At 32.1% G+C, this 21,228-nt stretch overlaps 2 protein-coding genes across 2 annotated transcripts in view; one reads left to right on the top strand and one right to left on the bottom strand.

Annotated features, from left to right (window-relative positions):
- The window catches only part of LOC114324951 (uncharacterized), a 113,455-nt gene extending 98,544 nt beyond the window's left edge, over positions 1 to 14,911 (top strand). Inside the window, exons 18-20 of the mRNA XM_050659882.1 lie at positions 322 to 456; positions 6,075 to 6,262; positions 14,689 to 14,911. Coding sequence (XP_050515839.1) covers positions 322 to 456; positions 6,075 to 6,262; positions 14,689 to 14,771 — 406 coding nt within the window. The 3' untranslated portion in view covers positions 14,772 to 14,911. The remainder of the gene's footprint in view (positions 1 to 321; positions 457 to 6,074; positions 6,263 to 14,688) is intronic.
- LOC126890702 (uncharacterized) overlaps positions 14,784 to 21,228 on the bottom strand; it is a 29,846-nt gene continuing 23,401 nt past the window's right edge. The window contains exon 2 of the mRNA XM_050659868.1: positions 14,784 to 14,841. Coding sequence (XP_050515825.1) covers positions 14,784 to 14,841 — 58 coding nt within the window. The remainder of the gene's footprint in view (positions 14,842 to 21,228) is intronic.

Below are 21,228 nucleotides of genomic sequence, written 5' to 3'. Positions count from 1 at the left end.
AAAAATATAATATGAAAACTATTTAAAAAGGCAGTATAACCATTAACTAACTTTTTGTTTGTTGTTTCTCTTCCTACAAATTTTAAAACGCAACAAGCATACATTATAACCAAACCATGCACAGTCACACAGCTGTGCCACAGCTGCCATATTGGAGAATTTTTGTCATGTCATTTGAACATCCAATTAGAACAAAGTTATAATGCGCATGCGCCCGGTCGCTAGGTTTTCCCATATAAAATTTCACCGTCATTACGCCCGTAAAGAAGTATAACTTCAAAAAGATACTAATTTGAGATTTTTTAAAAATTGATCTTGTAGGTGGTGGAATTTAAATGTCTCCCAATTAAATCTTCCTGTACCACAAACTGTACCGATAAATTCTTCCATTGAACAGACTTTGAATCTAATGAAGAAACTTGGACTTAACCAGATACCTGCATTGGATGATCAAGGGTGAGTTTTATTTATACCATTACATTTGCATACTATACTAGAAACAAAGATACATTAAAAACTAACAATATATAAAACACCTAAAATTTTTCAATATTTTCACAAAATTTATTATAAGTTAATGTCACTACAGATGTTTCGGCAGAATGCCTTATAGTAGGGGAGGGAAGTATGCTAAATGTGCAGTCACTCGTGCGTTTTGGGGACGTATTGGGTTGTGAAGAGTAGATAGGTTCTAAAACCAAAAAAAAAGTTAGGTAAAGTTTTCCATTTTAGTGGGGACTTTCCATTTTTAACTTAATTTTCCATTTCCAACAATCGTTTTTTCCCATTATAGCGCCATTTATCCATAATTCGAAAAAATGTTTCAAAAAAAAGTTATTTATTTTTACGTAAGGAATCCGAATCTGCAATAAAATATGGGGGCTCCTATTTAAAATTTTAAAGTAACCCCCACCCCTCTCCGTGGGGAGTCGTGTTTGGTGCCATTCGATTGATTTTTTAAACATGTGTATTTTTCAGTTTTTCGATCTAATGTTCATTTCGCGAAATATCACGGGATTCGCATTTAAAATTTTAAATCTACCCCCACCACTCTCCGTGGGGAGTCGTGTTTTGTATCATTTGATAGATTTTTGACAAATATTGAGCACGTATTTTTTAGTTTTGAGATCTATCGCTCATTTCGCGAAATATTCGTTGAAATTTTGTGACTCGCCCATTTCCTTACGCCCCGCCCAAATCGTCAGATTTTTTAAATATACACCGTTTTGCATGTACATACTTAACTTACCTTATCTTAATCTGACAATTTCGAGTTTTTCTAAGGATAGATTTTTTTTTCGCCCCCCCCCCCCCCTTAACGGACTCCCCGGTGTTTAGAGCTAATATATGGTAGAGGTACATCTACATTGTGCCAGATTTCTTCCCATATGATAATCTGACGTCCTCGAGTAACTGCAAAAATCCTCGTTTGGGCTCCCTTACCATTACTGAAGTGATGTATTTTAGTATGTGTCTGCACTTTAAAGTCTCTAACTGAATAGGTTGAGGAGTGGGGAGCTGTTTGTCTTAAGTTGGTCATTCAGAATTATGTCTATATTTTTTAATTTATTAATTTCGATAGATTTTAATAAAGTTAGCATACTGCTATTATTTTGAATACTTATAAAGAATTTAAAACTCTTTATTAAAAGAATGATTATGAAATGCCTACGTAGAATCTGTTTTTCGATTATTGAAAGCCCTATTGTGTTCTGCTATGTGTTTGTATTCTATAATTATTCAGCTTTCAGATAATATAACACCAGCTTTCAGAACTAATAACAAATTAAGCAAATACACTAAGAACAATACGAGGCAAAAGAAAAAGCAATTACAGAGTGGTGTATACAAAAACTGGAGAAAAATTAAATGTGGTGACTTTCCAGAAACGTACATCGGTCAAACTGGCAGAACCTTTGACAAACACATAACATTACACAAAAGGGATTTCAATAATATAAAAATAAATTCTAAGTACGTACTTCAGCTTCTAGATCATAACCATTTTTTTAATTAAGTGTTTAAAAGCCTTATGCTATTTTTATTAGAATCTATGGAAATTATTAAAAAAATACAGATATAGTATTTTTACTACAAAAACGTTATTACGTAGGTCAAAATTTTTGACGTAAGAGAACTGTCAAAACATTAGAATGTGACTTTTCATTATTGCTATGTTTATTATAAACACGGTAAACATGTTTATTATAAAAATTTTGACCTACGTAATAACGTTTTTGTAGTAAAAATACTATATAATTCTGAATGACTAACTTGAGATAAACAGCTCCTCTCTCCTCAATCTATTCAGTCGGAGACTTAAAATTGCAAAATACACAGTACATAATAAAATACATCACTTAATAAAGAGGATCCTTTGCGGGATCTCTTAATGACACAATCTGGAAGAACAAGCACCTACCACAAGACACAAAAGCAAGAATCCATAAAGCAGCAATTAGACCTATACTGACGTAAACTGCGGAGACAAGACCTGACACATCTAAAACGAGACGACTACTAGAAACAGCAGAGATGAAAATCAATTACATTTAATGGGAAATAAGCCGCAATTTTACCAAAAAAATGATTTTATTAACGTTTCGACGGCGATGCCCAAGTCGGGTGTCGTTGTCAAAATACAAAAATTCCGACTTGGGCGTCGAAACGTTAATAAAATCATTTTTTTGGTAAAATTGTGGCTTATTTCCCATTAAATGTAATTGATTATAAAAATGCCACAAGAAAATAGCTTCAGAACAACAGAGATGAAAATACTCCGACGAATATCAGGGAAAAGTCTGTTGGATAGGGAGAAAAGCGAAAACATAAGAAGATCATGCAATGTAGAAGACATAAATGGATGGGTGACAAAACGGAAACAGGAGTGGAACGAAAACATTAGTAGAATGGCTGAGGATAGGATAGTACGAATAGCACGGGATAAGTCACCAAATGGAAATAATAAAGGGGCACTCTGCATAAACAGGGCGACATTAACTTAGAATAAATGTTGTGGAAGTATTGAAAACAAAAGTTTTCAGTGTTTTATTGTTAAGCAAAATTAATTTCCATCAAGTAACGGTCGAATGCATTAATTATTTAAAATATCCATTACGCTACGACAGCCTAAACATTGAGTCCTACACAGCTTTTTGTGTTACATGTCTACGGATAGTAATAGCAACTTAAAGCTGGAAGAATTCAGAAGAATTTGCCAAAACCAAATCGAGAGGCTTATTATATTTCAGTTTGTTTTGAGAGCGCCATGAACACCCTCACTAGTTTCACTCTCATTAGAGATCATCAGAGAGTGTATATTGGTTATCTCTGAACAAACCGAAACAAACCAAGTCTCATAGTACCGAACCACGAAAAAATAATTCGCTAAGTTTGTAAGTAATAGATACCACGAAGGCGTAACCAGAAACTTGGTCTCATTAGAAGTTTTATTTCTCCGGAAATAAAACTTCGAATTGTTTTAAGCAAATGTCGCTACGGCATCCATATCGAGTTATTTTGTCGAGATTCGGTACTAGCAGGCTTGGCTTGTTTCAGTTTGTCTACAGATAACCATATAAACCCTCTGATGATCTCTAAGGAGAGTGAAACTAGTAAGGGTGTTTATGGCGAACTCCGAACGAACTAAAATATAATACTTATTTATTATTTATTGACGAACCGAAGTCCATTAGTACATAATACAATTAAAATGTCACACAAACTAAAAAAACCATTCAAAATAAGATCTAGTACAAAATTGGTAAATACATAATAAACAATAATAAAATTTATTGCTCTCATTTAAAAATTGAGAGCTAGTCCTATAATATAAAGTAATAAAATCTAAATATCTAAAACATTTTGCAATTGACAAATACAACTTATCTTAGAACGAAGACAATAACAGTAACAGTAATTGACAAATCAGTCCTAAAATTAAAACATTAAGTTAAATATAAATGTAATTGTGTGGAAAACACAGTAAAGTCGTTCACAAAGAAATCAACATGCTGAGATAAAGCGTTTGCTAATTTAATAGGTTTACAGAGATAGGAACTTGAACCATAGTTTGTACGGTTAATGACTTTGTGGAAGGTGGTCACAGAACGGGTGGTTCTTGAAGGTTCATGTAGACCAATTTTATTTAAGAGTGAGATACAGTATTTATGACCATGAATTAAGTTATATAAGAAGCAAAGATCTTTATGTTGACGACGACTCTGTAATGGGTCAAGTCGAATAATTTGCAGTTAAGACTCATAACTTTGGCCAGTGAAATGCATCTTATAAGCATAATAACGTAAGAATTTACGCTGAGCTTGTTCGATTTTATTAATGTGACAATTATATTGAGGTGACCAAACACATGATACATAATCTAAATGTGGTCTAACCAAAGAATAATAAAGAAGTTTTAAAGAACGACCAGTCGTAAAGTCATAGCTACATCTTTTAACAAAGCCAAGCATCTTTAATGAGTTAGAAACCATGCTATTAATGTGTAGGTTGAAATTCAAGTTATTGTCAAGAATAACACCTAGATCTATAACTGAGTCAACTAATTGTAACCTAGTGTCCAGTGTCCCGTATATAGTAAGAATTATTATTCTCGAAGTGTCTCAGTCGAGTAAAAGTTATAGCATGGCATTTGTTTGCATTTAAGTCCATCCCATTAAGTGAGCACAATTCCACAAGATTATTAAGATCTGATGGCAAATTGAAGCGATCCAAATCAGAGGTAATTATGTGAAATAATTTAAGGTCATCAGCAAATAGAAGAAATTGAGCAAAATTGAAACTTTTGTTTATTTCATTTATAAATAAATTAAAAAAGATAGGTCCTGAGTAGGAGCCTTGAGGTACCCCGATTTAACTATAATTTCATTAGAGAAATAATTCTTAATACGAACTACCTGCCTTCTATCTAATAGATAATTTCGAATCCAACTAAGCAGAGGATCAGAGAAACCTAACTGTTCGACCTTATGTAAGAATAACGTATGGTTGACCCTATCACCGAACAACCCTATCAAATGTTCGGTGACCCTATCATATCAAATGCCTTGGAAAAATCTGTATAGATCGCATCTACCTGTTGTTTGCTTTCCAAGGCTTTATTTAAGAAGGAGGTATAATTTAACAAGTTCATTTCAGTTGATCTCCCCATAACAAAACCATACTGTTGTTCAATTATTACGTTTTGTATAGTGGGCTTAATTTTATCACATACTAAACTCTCGAATAGTTTAGGTGTAGTATTAAAGATACTAATAGGTCTGTAGCTTTGAAGCCTGCTTCTATCGCCATTCTTGAATATGGGTGATATAAAACTAACTTTCCAAACGGAAGGGAATTCACTCGTCTGTAATGATTTTTGAAAATAAAGAATAAGGGAGGAACAAGATTAAAACTACAGTATTTCAGTAACTTGAGTGGGATTCCATCAGGCCCTGGACCCTTATGTATGTTTAGCTGAGATAATTTGGTATATACCTCTGAAATAGATAAGTTACAACCAGCAATGTTGAAACTAGTGTTAGCCCTTGCACTATTTGGAATAGGACATTCGTCCTCACTATATACTGCAGCAAAGTACTGAGCAAACATCTTGGCTATGGTAGGACCATCGGAACTGGTTTGGCCATTATGGTTTAAAATGTTCGGAATGCTATTATTGTTCCTTTTAGAATTTACGAACCTCCAGAAGGTTTTAATGTTACTGGGAAGTGTACGTCTCTTGATTTCGTTTTACGGCGAATTCTTCTGTAATAGTTTTACTCCTAACTGGGTATCGAGACTCGAGACTAAGTTTTCGTTGGAATTTTGCCACCTTGAATAGACAGGAAGTGAGGTGCAAATTAAAGACCTCCCCGTGTTTTCTTTAATTCAGTATTCGCTTGGTTTGCAAGTAACAGAAACCACTAAGGCGTAACCAGAGACTTGATCTGATTAAAAGTTTTATTTCTCCGGAAATAAAACTTTGAATTGCATTGTTAAATCTGGAATTTTATCGGAATCAAATTCTAACGGATGTTCATGTTATGTTACTAAAGCTTCGAATATATTTTAAGGGGTGTTGTTGGAGTACTTTCAATGCAGCTAATTATTAACAAACTTACATCTGGTAATGCTACACTCAATGACCCAATAGCAGATGCTATAGACCGACTTTATCCCAGAGTTGAGAAATCTGCTAATATTGGACTCGTCTCAAGAGTATTGGAACGTGAGCCTTATTTGGTAATTTTGGATACACAAGGTAAGAAATTAATATATTCAATATTAAAAGTAAAAGATGGTTTTGCTTGTTTCCGATTCAGAGGATGCACAATCGCCGGACAGCTGTTTCCACCATTTCAGGCTTTATCAACAGCGCTAGCGTGCACTCCCCTGAATCGAAAAACAGCTCGACCATCAATTTAAGGGGAATTTCAAAGATCATTGAATATTGAATTGAATTGAATTTCATGAATATATTCAATATTAGTTTTCACCAATACCAACTACGTAGAGATGAAATTTTCTCTACATTTTATATATTGCTTCCCAATCCCATTGAGGGCTCAAGAAATCCCCCTGTCTTGTCCCATTTTCAGCTTCAATTGGGTCAGTTAATTCATCTTCTACTTTTGCTTGTATTGTGTTGTACTGGTATGTGTTTTCGATCGTTTTAGTTATTTCTAGAAGTACTTCTCTTGAGTATAACATAGGGTTAACGTTTTTTAATTTGACCCTATCAAATGCTTTATTAAGGTCCACTCAACATAAATATGCCGGTTTGTTGTATTATTATGAGTTCTCTTCAATTTGTCTCAGTATAAAAAATATATAGCGTCGGTGGATGATTTAAAACCTTGTTGTACTATTGCTATAATTTCATTCAGTTTGTTTGTTACCATTTTGGTCGTTAATTTTAATATTGTGTTTAATAAGCTAATTCCTCTGTAATTCTCCGGGTCCGGTTTGTCTCCATTTTTAAAGGGATGTATTAGGGTGCTTAATATCCATTTTTGTGGTATTTTGTTGTATTCTATTATTTTTTTGTATTAGTTTTAAAAGTTGTTTAGTCAGATCTTGTCCTCCTTACTTTAGGAGTTGGTTCGATATTCTGTCTTCTCCTGTAGATTTTTAATTTCTTAATTTTTTTAGTGCTTCCTTTACCTCTCTCTCCTCGATGTTTATTTCTTCGTTTGTTGTAGCATCAGGTGTTCGTGGTGCATTATCTTCGCATTTGGTAAATAGAGGTCGGAAGTAGTCTGCCCATATTTCCATCTGAATGTGTTTATGGGCCTGATTAGGGTAATCACAAAGAGCTAAATTAGATGATTTACATTAACGTGATGTAGGTCAACAAAATTAACATAATTAAAAAAGGAAATACTTAAATACCTCGCGTGTTTTAAACAACAATATAAGTAGAAACTATGGAAGTCATACAAATTGTCCAAAAGGTTATAGAAAATAAAATAAAAGTAAGAGATTACTTTTATAATAGTATATTATGCAACGAGCATTTAATGATGGTCATTATGAAGCGAGTATAAGGAATACGAAACGAGCCGCCTGGCGGCGAGTTTCGTATAGAGTACGAGCTTCATAATGATAATTAAATGCAAATTGTATACACGATTTTTTCTATGATCATTCACAACAAAAAATATATTCAAATTTATTAATTTTGTAACGCAAACAAATTAAAGTAGTTTGTCAGTCTGTTTACATATTGAGAACTGTCAAAGCGTATATATTTGACTCGCCATTGGTCACTGCGCGTGTGCCACCTTCATCGCGAATGCTACATCGCAATTCTATTGCGCATTCTATTGGCAAGCAAATGAAGCATTTTAGCTCGCAATTTTTTCGTCCAGCATGTATTTACTTGAAATTTTCATAGAAGGTATAGTCCAGGGGTGTCAAACTCAATTTTGCAGAGGGCCATATATTAAATTCAGAATGTGTCGGCGGGCCAGATTCAAATAAAAAAAAATGTACTGAATTATTATAACATTTTATTTAATAGTATACTTATAATATACGGTTGTTAAAAATCATATCAAAGTTATAAAAGAGGGTAATTATTTTGAGCTCGAGGATCCAGATACCTGACTTCTCTTGTTTTTGACAAGCTCACTGATGTCAGGTATCATATTCGTTGTATTTATTTTAAGAATTGATTGGAGATGTTCATTTGTAAGTCTTGTGCGATGTTTGTTCTTATTTATTTTCATGACGGAAAACATCTGCTCACATAAATAGGTGCTACCAAACATGCACAGAATGCGTGCTGCATGCTTTTTTAATTCCGGGTAGTTATCCAAACTCTTGAAATATTGTGTATAAAATGTAAGTGCGTTAACCTCTTTAAATTTTTCTTTCAAAATACTGTCCGATTGAAGATCTATCAACTCCATTTGCAAATGAACTGGTGCCTGTCAAGCTTCAAAATTGAATGGATTGTTGAAAATTGGGAATTCCATTTCATTCATTTTGTGGAAGTCTTCAAAACGATTGTTGAATTCCGTGATAAGATTTTGCAGAAGTTGAGAATATTGATCCAATTTTTTTTGATCCACTGTGCCAAATGATTTTAAATGAGGGAAATGATCCAAAGTTTGATTTTTTACCTGATTTTCCCACAGCCTCAACTTTGTTTCAAAGGCTTGAATACATGAGTACATTTGAGTGACAATCAGATTTTTACCCTGTAACTTTACATTCAGATCAGTCAAGTGTTTATTCATATCTAACAAAAAGGCACAATCAACCCACCAGTCATTGTCATAATCAATTGGGTTGCCTTTTTCTAACATGAAAGCTTGAATAGGGTCACGTAATGCAAAAAATCTTTCTAAAACTACTCCTCGACTGAGCCAACGAACTTCGGTGAAATAAGGGACATCAGAAAACTTTTCGTCCAAATCTTGTAAAAACTGCCTGAACTGTCGGTGATTTAGTCCTCTGCTCCTTATAAAATTTACTATTTTAATTATAGGTTGCATGACATGGTCCATTTTTAAATGTTTGGATGCCAATGATTCCTGGTGAATTATACAGTGAAATCCCACAAAATTTCCTGATGTTTTCTGTTTTAATTTAGTTACAACGACCGAATGTTGGCCAACCATGGCAGGAGCGCCATCCGTAGTTGTGCTGCTAAGTATATTCCAATCGAGTCCATATTCTGCCATCAAATGCTCCAATGCAGAATAAATATCATTTGCTGTTGTAGTACCTGTCAATGGAACGCACTTTAATAGTTCTTCAGTTATTTCAAAGTTACTGTTAATACCTCGTATAAAAACAGCAAGTTGAGCTGTATCAACAGTATCAGTGCTCTCATCAACAGCCAGTGAAAAGTTTGTAAATTCCTTAATTTTCTCCTTCAGTTGAAGAACCAAATTTTGAGATAAATCATTTATTCTTGAAGCAACAGTGTTTCTTGACAGCGAAATATTTTGAATTATTGACTTTTGAAATGGAAATGAAACATCGGCAACTTTCAACATACAGTCTTTAATAAAATCACCATCAGTGAAAGGTTTTGATCTCTTCGCGATTTCTAATGCAATAATAAAACTTGATTTCAGGGCATCTTCGCTCTCAGTATTAGCTTTAGTAAACATCGATTGTTGACCTTGAAGTTTAGATTTTAAAGATGACAATCTGTCCATTCTTATTTTTCCAGTGTAACAATCGAATTTTGATTTATGATTCGTATCATAGTGTCTCTTCAAGTTAAACTCCTTACAAACAGCAACTGTTTGATTGCAAATCAAACACAGTGGTTTACCTTTCCATTCTATGAAAAAATATGCATTTTCCCATTTAGACTGAAAAACTCTACGTTCACTATCAACTTTACGTTTTTGTGACATTATGCCGAAATCGTAACAAATATGGAACTCGACACAATTATGGATATCGCACACGCACGACACAAACAAATGTACAATACCTTCTCAACCACTACTTCGCAACTGACTCACGTGACACGTCGACGCACTTCTTTTATATCGATAAGGAAGGTTCTAGTCTAGACTCGAAGCGCATGGAAGATTCTATTGTTCTCAACAAAAATAATAGGGTGTTTCCGCTAAGAGATGGTGTTACTGTCTATCTCTCTCGCTTGTCTAGGCACGCGCTGCCTTTGAAATGACTTATAAATGTAGTGTAGTGTACGCATTTTAAAACTTCCGTAGAGCAATCGAGTGAAGTCTAAAAGCTCTAAAAAACATGATTCTTCTTTCTGTGACACATTGCGATCGCGGGCCGTATTGGTATGGCCCGGGGGCCGGATGCGGCCCGCGGGCCGTATCTTTGACATGACTGGTAATAGTCCATTAAAATGTTACATTTTTTAGGCCGTACCTTGCATTTCTTAGAGGAGTCAATTTTATTTCTTTAATGTGTAGGGGGATCAGTAGAAGCTTAAGTTCAAGTTTTTGGGGTCGCCATCCTTGTCCCCCGGTCGCCATCTTGGAAATGGGGTGCAAAGGGGTTTCGCGCTATATCTCGTAAACTACCAACCCTACGGAAAATCTAATTAAACATAAAATGTAGCAAAATAGATTTTACACAATTTTGTTTCTACTACTTTTTATCGTTAAGTGACCAACAAAAAAGATATAACCAAAAATATGTAAATTTTTTTTAACAAGTTTCCTTTTGGATGTTATAGCTTTTTTTCAGTCCATTTTAAAATAAAATAACGTTATAGCAATTTTGTAGAGGGTTTTTCAGCGAACAATTTCCACTATAAAGTTGTTTAATTCTATTTATTTATATAGGTTTTACAGCGCTCCAAACTTGACCAGATTCTCGAATGCTCATAGGGATACAATAAAAACAAAAGTTAGGCTTGCTTTTCTATCTATATATAATTTTTATTCATACAGTTTATTATGATTTTAATATTTCTATGCTATTATTAATCTGTTTTTGACCTTTCTTCCCACTATAAAACTTATAACTCTAAGCATATATAGAAAAGGCCCAAGAAGTTGTTTGAGCACAAATTCGCCGCTTCAGAAGAAGAATGACGCAACCGCAAAATGCAAAATTCTTAAGCAGAGCAAAAAACGATTTTTGATATCAAAATCATAAAGTATGATAAAAATTAGCCATTCACCACACCGTGGTCAGGATCTCGAGATATAAGCGTTTTTTGGGGTGTGCCGCTTGTATATGAAGTAACATAACTTTTTTCCTATTACATATTTTGACTTAAAATTTTTCAAAAAACTTCTTCTTGAACTATATTTTATTGTTGTGTGGGTTGAAATTATAAACTAAAAAGTTTGTCACTCAACTTTTTTAAGCAAACATGAAACTAACGAAATATGATGACAAAATGTTAATAAATTAACAACTCCTTTTTTAATGTGTTTAAACATTTTGGACAAATTTCATTGTTATCTACGTACTTCAAAGATGACACAGTAAAATTTTTGAAAGGAAATATTTACAGCGACCAAAGATACAGCGAGGTAAATTTGAAAAATCATCAAAATTGATTTTTGGCATTTTTGTATAAAATTTATTTTTTTAACATGTTCCACCAACTCTAGATAAAAATAAACTTCATATTCGGATTCAGCGACCTCTAAAACCTAAAAATAGACCAAAATGGATCATTCACCTTAAATTTGATTTTCGTGGTTGGCATAACGGTTAATGCCGCTCGTCTAATATTTAGATAGAAAAGCATTATTTTTCTACGAGAATTCAAGAATCTGGTCAAGTTTGGAGCGCTGTAAAACCTAGATAATAAATAAAATTAAACAACTCTATAGTGAAAATTGTTTATTGAAAAATCCTCTACAAAATCGCTATGATGTTATTTTATTGTGAAATGAACGTAAAAAAAGTTATAACCTCCAAAAGGAAATTTCTTACAATATTTTCTCTTATTTTGTTTATAACTTTTTTGTTGGTCACTTTACGATAAAAAGTAATAGACATAAAATTGTATAAAATTTAATTTGCTTCATTTTATGTGAAATTAAATTTTCTATAGGGTAGCTAGTTTACGAGATACAGAGCGAGAGCCCTTTGCACCCCTTTTTCCAAGATGGCGTCCGAGGGACAAGGGCCTCAACCCCAAAAACTTGAACTTAAGCTTCTACTGAACCCCCCTACACATTAAAAAAATAAATTTGACTCCTCTAAGAAATACACACTAAATGTAACATTTCAATGAACTAGTAGGGAATAGTCCAAGATCATTTTTTCTATATCATGCCGCTGTACGCTAAAACCTTGGGGGTGGGAATTTTTTATTACATTTTAACCATGTAAATCGATGTAAAAAGTAATTCTAGAAAAAAAATGTTTTTTGCATATTCTTCGTAAAACCATTGATTAATAAGTACAGGAATATTTATAATCAATGGTAAAACTAATATTTTTCGAGTTATTCGCGGTTGAAAGAACAGTTTTTCGACGAACAAATCCATCATTTTTGAGGGTTTTTGAGAATAAGTCAAAAAATATGCATTTATTTAAAAAATAAAAAAACTGTGAATACCAAAATTGTATCTTTTAGTAACATAACTCAAATTCTTTTTCTGTAATATCTTTACGACTAATACGAACGAAGATACGGCATGTTAAAGGTTAGCTTTTTTCGTCAAATCCATAATTTGAAATATTCAAAGCCAAATAACGGGAAAGCTTTGCATTTTTCGAGGAAAACTTAAATAATCTTTTTTCAAGCCTACACTTACACCTTTCAAAAAAATATTAAAAAGTTTCTATCATAAAAATTGAGCGACTTATGATAAAAAAAAGTCGGTACCTGCTTTTCTCTACGAAAAAATCAGTGAAAACAACCCCCTAACTACCCGTCTAATTAAAAATTGGTCTTAACCTTCCTGTAATTCCTTTTATATTTGCATTATAAATACACATAAAAAGTTTGACCAATTTAAAATTTAATTTACATAGTATTATAGCTCTTCAAAAATCCTATAAACTCATATTTGAAAAAACTTTTTATCGCCAGCAATCAAGGAATTATGTTTATAAAACGAATTTTTGTTTTTTCGAAAAATTTAAATAGTCCGCTTTCAATGTATATGTCGTAGGCAAGTATGAAATGCAGGCATTCCTGCAAAAGCCTAGTCATTTTTGTAATGACTACGCAGTTTGTATAACGTTTTCATTTTTACAAAATGACTTCACACTTTTAGGCATTTGCAAATCCACCAGCAACGTGAACGTTTTTACGACATTATTTTGTCAAACAAACAGTAATTTTATTTTGAAACAGTGTTGCAATTTAGATTATGTTTATAAAATTTATTAAATTTAATTAATTAATGAAATTACTACACCCAATGATTCTAAACCTTTATTTTATAATAAGGAACAAATATTATTATAAAAATATTAACTTAATTAATTAAGGAACTTAATTAAATATTTTAGACCTGAAACATTATTTCACTGAACTTACTGCAAAAGCTATACGACGAGTTCATTGCACTAATTTGCATAAATGATAAAATAAAATTATAAAACAATAACAACAATAAACAATAAAACCTAAACTTATATATCATCTGTGCCTAAATTGCAACACTGTTTCAAAATTAAATTATCCTTTCCGGCAGTTTTGCAAATGGCTAAAAGTGTGTGATTCAGTTTTGTAAAAATGAAAACATACAAACTGCCTAGTCATTATGAAAATGACTAGGCTTTTGCAAGAATGCCTGCATTTCATACTTGCCTACGACATATACAATACCACAGAACCGGTTCGTATACTGGAAGATGACTAAAAAACTATTTTTATTTGTATTTGTACATATTTGTAAATTCGTATTTTTGTGTAAATAAATGTTTTTGTAATTCTTTAATTCTACTTTTTTTTTCTGTATAGATCTATTAAAAATTATCTATTTATAAAAATTTCATTGTTATTAAGGGTGGTTTCTAAGGGTTGAAATATTATGACATTGTATCCTTTAGCATAAAACAATTATTATTTAACCAATCAAAACCAAATTTTACCCATATTAAAGTTTAGAATGTTTTTATATAATTTTTGACAATAAGGGGTAGTTTACACCCCTAAAAATAATCAACGCCCTTGAGCATGATATAGAATATGAAGTAGAGGTGAGATGATCCTAATCGTAAATTTTTATGTAAATCGATGCAAGCCGAAATTATTCTTTTAGGAAAAGTCAATTTTTTATGAATAACTCCAATAATGGTGGTTGTAAGGGTTAAAATATTATAATATTATATCTTAAAACATAAAACAATCATTATGCTACTAATAGGAACCAAATATTGACAATATTAAAGATTAAAATATTATTTTATAATTTTTTACAATTAAGGGTAGTTTTCACCCTTAAAAAACCAAAAGCGTACAATGGCTCAATATAGAAAATGAACTAGAGGGTGAAATGAGCCTAATCCCAAATTTTTGTACAAATCAATGCTGGACGAAAAAATTGCGAGGTTTTGCCATTTTTTCAGTTTCATTTTCTCGACTATTAAAAATCTGTATCGTAATGAAAATCTGTATCATAATGAGATTATTATGATACAGGTAGTGAAATCATAATTGATATATTATAGTATGAGAATAGAAAAAAATATTTTGGATCAGAAAATCAACGTATATTCAAATTTATGTTTATTCAATTAAAAAAAAAACTTTTTAAATTTTAGGTAAAGGACCTTCCAAGATAAATAAGCCTGCAGGCGTTGTAACTCCTTTAGATTTTCTACAGTTTATCCAGAAGCAGCATTAAATATAGAGGAGACTAATATTTCCACCATTTAACAAAAGTAATCACCATAAAGTGATAAAATAAATAATACCTAATATAATAGAAATATTAGAAATAATAGAAATTATAGATTATAATAAATAAATAAGTATTATAATTAACAGTGTGTTTTTTATGCATCATTTTTACGTTACTCTCTGGAATAGTAGGTACTTATACCTACACTCCAAAGTATGGGAAATAGTTTCTGCTGCAGAATAACCTAAATTATAAATTACATTGGAGAAAAGGGCAACGAGAGGATATGAATATTGGCAAAGAGAGCGTCCAAGAAGATTGACCCAAAAAAGAAGAAGAACGCAAATCTTAAACATTTGCAAAAAAAATCTTAAGTTCAGGCATAGGAAGAGGTACACAAATAGACAAATTTACGGAACAATTTTTATATCGCACAGATCAACTACACACCGGCAAAATTAGCCGAACACCTTAAAAATGGGACATGTTTGATGTCTTGAATTTCCTAAACCACTGGTCCGATTTGAGTGATTCTTTTAGTATGTTATAGCCTTATTATTTAAGAATATCGTTGTAATAATACTGTTGCTAGACAGGTAAATATAATTTTATACCGGGTGTACCAATCATACTGTGTTTTTTTCTTAAAGTTTGGAACACCCTGTGGAATATTCTAGCATATGTAAAATATTAAAATTAATAGTCGATTGTAGACTTGGGCTTTCTTAACATTTTTCTTTTCGATTTATTTACTTATGTGAAATAATAAAAAAGTTATGTGCGTTAACAACTATCCATGTTTTTCATCAATAAATCCTCATAGTAGGGGAGGAAAGAGGAAAGTATATTAAATTTGCAGTTACTCGGGCGTTATGGGGACCTATTGGATTGTGAAGAGTATGTGCTAAAATCAGAAAAAGGTTAAGTTAAGTTTTCCATAAATTGGGGGACTTTTCATTTTTTAATTTAATTTTCCATTTGAAACAATCATTTTTTTTTTCGTTATAGCGCTATCTATCAATAATTCGAAAAAATGTGTCGAGTTAAAGTTGCTTATTTTTACGTAAAGAATCCAAATCTGCAATAAAAATTGGGGGCTCCTATTTAAATTTTAAATTAAATCCCCCACTCCACCTCCGTGGGGGCTCGTGACACCCCACGGAGAGGGGTGGGGGGTAAATTAAAAAATTTAAATACGAACCCTGCGATATTTCGCGAAATGAACATCAGATCGTAGTACTGCAAAATACACCTGTTCAATATTTTTCAAAAATCTACCGAATGGCACCAAACACGACCCCCCACGGAAGTGGGGTGGGGGGTTACTTTAAAATCTTAAATAGGAGCCCCCAATTTTTATTGCAGATTTGGATCCTTGGCGTAAAAATAAGCAACTTTTATTCACAAAATGTTTCCCAATTATGGATAGATGGCGCTATAATCGGAAAAAAGATTGGTGGAAATGGAAAATTAAATTAAAAAAAGAATGTGTGTGTATTTTGTACGCACGTAAGAAGTTATACTTCTATTATAATATAATTTCAACGAAACAAATATACCTACTTAACAGTTACAATACAAAAATTAACAATAATTACCAAAAATTAACCAAAACTTAACAATGCCAAATATTAAAAAAAAAAAGAAAAAAGTATGAATCGTGCGGGATTTGAACCCGCAATCTCGCGATCTCTGGTCCAATGCTCTACCAACAAGACCATCAAGGCGCATGCTAGTGATGTTTCAGATATACATAAATACACATCACGGCGACAATTGAAATATAAAAATAGATGTTTTATTATTTTACGCCCAAGGAAGACAAATCCAAAGACACAAAATTATAATAAAAACCTTTTAAACCACCTTTTTCAAATTGCGCAAGTTGTATTATTAATATTAATGTTAATAAATGAAATATAAATATTTTGACGTTTCACAATTTGACAATTCACTTTTAACTGCAGTGCCTTAAAAATTTTAAAGCACTAGTGCCTTAAAGTAGCATTTTTAACGCTCCTATGGAGTGCTAGAAATTGCATTTTTAACACGTTTGTAGAAAAATATATTTAAAAACACTAATATATTCTTTCCACACCTTTTCTGGAGTGATACATACATAAATTAAAACATTTAGTAACTAACTCCATACTGCCTGTGTGCGCATGCGCGCAGATTACTAAAATTTCACCCTCAATGAAATCGCGCCTAAAGAAGTATAACTTCAAAAATGGAGAGTTCCACACTTTATGGAAAACTTAACTTTTTTTGGTTTTAGCACCCACTCTTCACAATCCATTAGGTCCCCATAACGCTCGAGTAACTGCAAATTTAGCATACTTTCCTCCTCTACTATGAGGATTTATTGATAAAAAGCATGGCTAGTTGTTAAAGCACATAACTTTTTTATTTTCCAACATAAGCGAATGAATCAAAAAAGATAATGTTAAGAAAACCTGAGGCTATATAGTTTGGTTTTAATTTCAGTATTTTATACATGCGAGAATATTCCACAGGGTGTTCCGAACTTTAAGAAAGAAACACAGTATGATTGTAACACCCGGTATAAAATGACATTTACCTGTCTAGCAACAATATTATTACACCGATATTCTTAACTAATAAGGCTATAACATACTAAAAGAATCACTCAAATCAGACAACAGGTTTAGGAAATTCGCAACATCAAACATGTCCCATTTTTAAGGTGTTCGGCTAATTTTGCCGGTGTGTTTATTATATTATACTATGTTATTATACTAGCTGACACGGCGAATTTCATACCAGCTTAAGAATTAATAAAATGTCCTATTATACGTAGGAAAATTTTCAAAAAAATATTAGTGTCTATACATTTATATGCTAAAATTTTGGTAATCATATGATTGCACCAAAGAACTTCCTAGAAGATTGAATGGAGAAATGTAGTTTTTTTTCAACATTTTCTAACGATACCACGATACTTTTTGAAGACATACCTTTATTGCAATAATAATTTTGCACGTAAGTTAAAACACTATGCAAACTTTATTATTGGATATTTAATAAACATAAATAAGGTTTTTCTCTGTCAGTGTTATCAGTATCAATACACAAGATTATGCTTAATCACAGTTTACAGCTTCAAAAAGGCATAACGATCGATGATTCATGACAGTTGCTTCACAATAATTTTAATGTAGTATAACAAGGAGAGCAATTATGCCGGTTGTATTTGCTTTTCTGTAGATAATAATCAAATGGATTAAAATTTAATATATTTTTTAACCCGGGAGCAGTCGTGCCGTTAGAAAAAAATCTAACATTTTATCCTTTTCTGTGATAACTTGATGAAAAATTTGCAACACACCTTTCCACTTGTAAGTGCCTCGAGGAAGATTTCAGTAACGCGTGGGATTTAAAAAAAATTTTATTTTTTTTTGTTGTGGAATTTATGGCTTTGGTGAGAACCAATTAGCTTTAAAATTGTTAGAAATAGATATTATTAACATAACAAGTAACTAAAAATATTACAAAATAGAAATTTGTTTTAAATTCGTATTTAAATTCGTATTCTGAAATTTTTTCTCTGCGCGCGACTGCATGCTTACGTGACAGAAGTGAGCGCGACTGCTCCCGGGTTAAACAGTTGACTTCACATCATAAAAATATAAGATTTTTTGTTTTAAATGGTAGGTACACTCAGCCCATCCCTTTAAGGAACGCACTATTTTCCGCGACACCCTGTATGCTTATTATAATATGTCTGAATTTTCGTTCTGAATGACGCAGATAAAATTAAATTATTACATTTTTTTTTGTAGTTGTATTACTAAGTAATAGAAGAGTTTTTATTTTGAGAAATTCTGAAGTGTAAATCGAAACGTCAAAATAAAAATGTATTTTCAAATCAAATTGTGGTTATGTTTGCATTAGAAATAATAAACAAAATAAAAAGCAACCAGAAAATAAATAATTTAAGAACTACTAACAACAATGTGTTGAACTATAACATCTGTGTATTGTTCTGAAGCTATTTTTTATTTATTTACGCTGCAACCACAAGGGTTATTAGCGATCTAAAAAATATAATAAAGGTAAAGTTAGTAAAAATTACAATAATTGATACAGTCCAGAGTCTTTAACCCAGATGTGCCTGACGTACCATAAATTGTACATACACCATAAACATGTTTTGACTTATACATATATGCACATTCTTTGTCTTGGTAACAGCTTAAATACTTTCAGTAAGTCTTAACCAACCCTAAGGTGTAGTTGTGAATTGCTCACTTTGTGATATTTGGCGATAATTATGTAATAAAGATTATAAGTTTTATAATACGGCTGAATATAGAAAACGATTTGCTAAATAATTCAATATTTGTTATATTTATGCAGAAAATATATATATTTTTGTACATACCGGTAAAAAATACGTATATATTTCTATTTAGATTTAGAAATTGTTTAAATTTTTATCTACAATATGCGTTAGGCTATTTCATTTTTCTACGAGCGTGCAAAAATGTCTACTTTGGCGCACGCATTTTAGTTTAGAAAGTTTTACTTTTCCGCACGAGTTTTACTTTTCCGCACGCGTTTTACTTTTCCGCACGCGTTTTAATTTAGATATGTTAATATGGCCTTAAAGTAATTATAATACATGCAATAAACTAATATTTAGATATTATTTACTAATTTATTTCAAATATATCTTATTGTGTTCATGTTTTAATGAAATTAACGCGAGAATTCGATGAAATAAAATAATTTTGACATAAAATTCGAAAGTCAAATCAGTAGACAATAACAGTGGTTTTGAATCGTCGTCATGGAAACCAAGATCGTCGTCATGCTAACCAATTATGCTGAAACTTTGGTTTTGACAACCTTGTCAAAGAATTAATTTGTGTATGTATTTTCATATTAATTAAATTAATTGATTAAGATTTGGTCATTTTTTAAAGACTCGTAGAAAAAATATTGTTCCTAACGCTTGCAGAAAGTCTCTTTTCCGCACTCGACTGCTTGCCGAACTCCCGCTTCGCGTCGTTTGGCAAACTGCAGTCGCGTGCGGAAAAGTATGACGTTCTGTACTTGTTAGGAAATAGTATATTGTGCAACAAGTGCAGAAAGGTACTAATTTCTCACGAGTTTGAAAAGTTGCGGTACGAGCGCAAGCGAGTGCCGCAATTCAAACGAGTGAAAAATTACCTTTCTGCACGTGTTTCGCACTATACTTTTTCTACAAGCACAGTTTTTCCTAAAAATAAAAATCACAATTTCCAAACGACGATTAATTATAATAGGTACCTATGTGATAAATTTTAAACTGTATTTAATTAATACCTACTAATCAATTTAAATTCCTTATACCTAAATAAATTGCACAGAAATCAGTTAAAAAATTAATGCACTGCCTTAATTTGTTTAAATTTAAACAATTATTACACATTATTGACATTATATTTATGCAGTCACGGATTTACACAAAACCTACTTCATTCGACGTCTCTTGCACAGGTTGCTAAATCCTTATTGGTTATTTGATAATTATAAAATGTTTAATAAGAATAAAATTGTAAAATAAAACAGTTGTAACATCCATAATTTAGTTTCTATGCTATAGTTGAATATAATAATTGTCTTATAGGTTATATATTTGTCTAAAGTTTAACCACGGATGTAAACAGAATATAACGTTACTCAGAATGCGGTAGTCCACGGATGTAAACAGAATATAACGTTACTCAGAATGAGGTAGTCAACTGTGCAGAAAAGAACTTTGCGGCACAGAAACGTCACTTTGCGGCACAGAAACGTCACTTTTCTGCACACTAATGTCAAATATCTTATACTGTGAGAAAATATCAAGTTTGCTAACATAAAACCGTGCAGAAAAGTACACTTTGAATAGTGGTTGTAGAAAAATAACTATTTAGTGTACAAAATATTGTATGCCAGGAAAATACCATACTATTTATTATTAGGGGCTTTTCACTGGAGGATGCGCTTGGTATGTTGGAGAATCATGAAAATTTAGTAGCAATTGTAGACAGTATTGCTTTGGAGTCTCCAGTAACTGCATGTCCTAACAGACGAAGACTGATGATAGAGATATAAAGGCAATAGATAATTTACCTGGCTCGCAATTATAACCTCGTTCTCAAACTATATGTGCAAAATAATGACGAAGGCATATTGTTACCCGATTCTCAATAAAACAGTCCATTCACAGAGCTGAGAGATAAACGGAGAGGTAAAGGATCAAAGAAAAAATACATATCACTAGGTAAGGAAAAACATGCAGAGAGAAGGTCAATGTATTGGTGAAAAAGGAACTTCCAAAATATGATTCTAAGCGTTCTGCTGAATGTTTTTCACTTTTCGTTGATAAAAGTATCTTATACTAAAGCTTATACTGTCAGCAACTAATCGATATGCTTTACAGAAGAATCGCTAACAAGAAGTTTGCGAG

This window comes from Diabrotica virgifera, chromosome 1, assembly GCF_917563875.1.
Source record: "Diabrotica virgifera virgifera chromosome 1, PGI_DIABVI_V3a".
NCBI lineage: Eukaryota > Metazoa > Arthropoda > Insecta > Coleoptera > Chrysomelidae > Diabrotica > Diabrotica virgifera.
The sequence above is the reverse complement of the archived record's forward strand: the minus strand, read 5'-3'. Positions and strand labels throughout refer to the sequence as shown.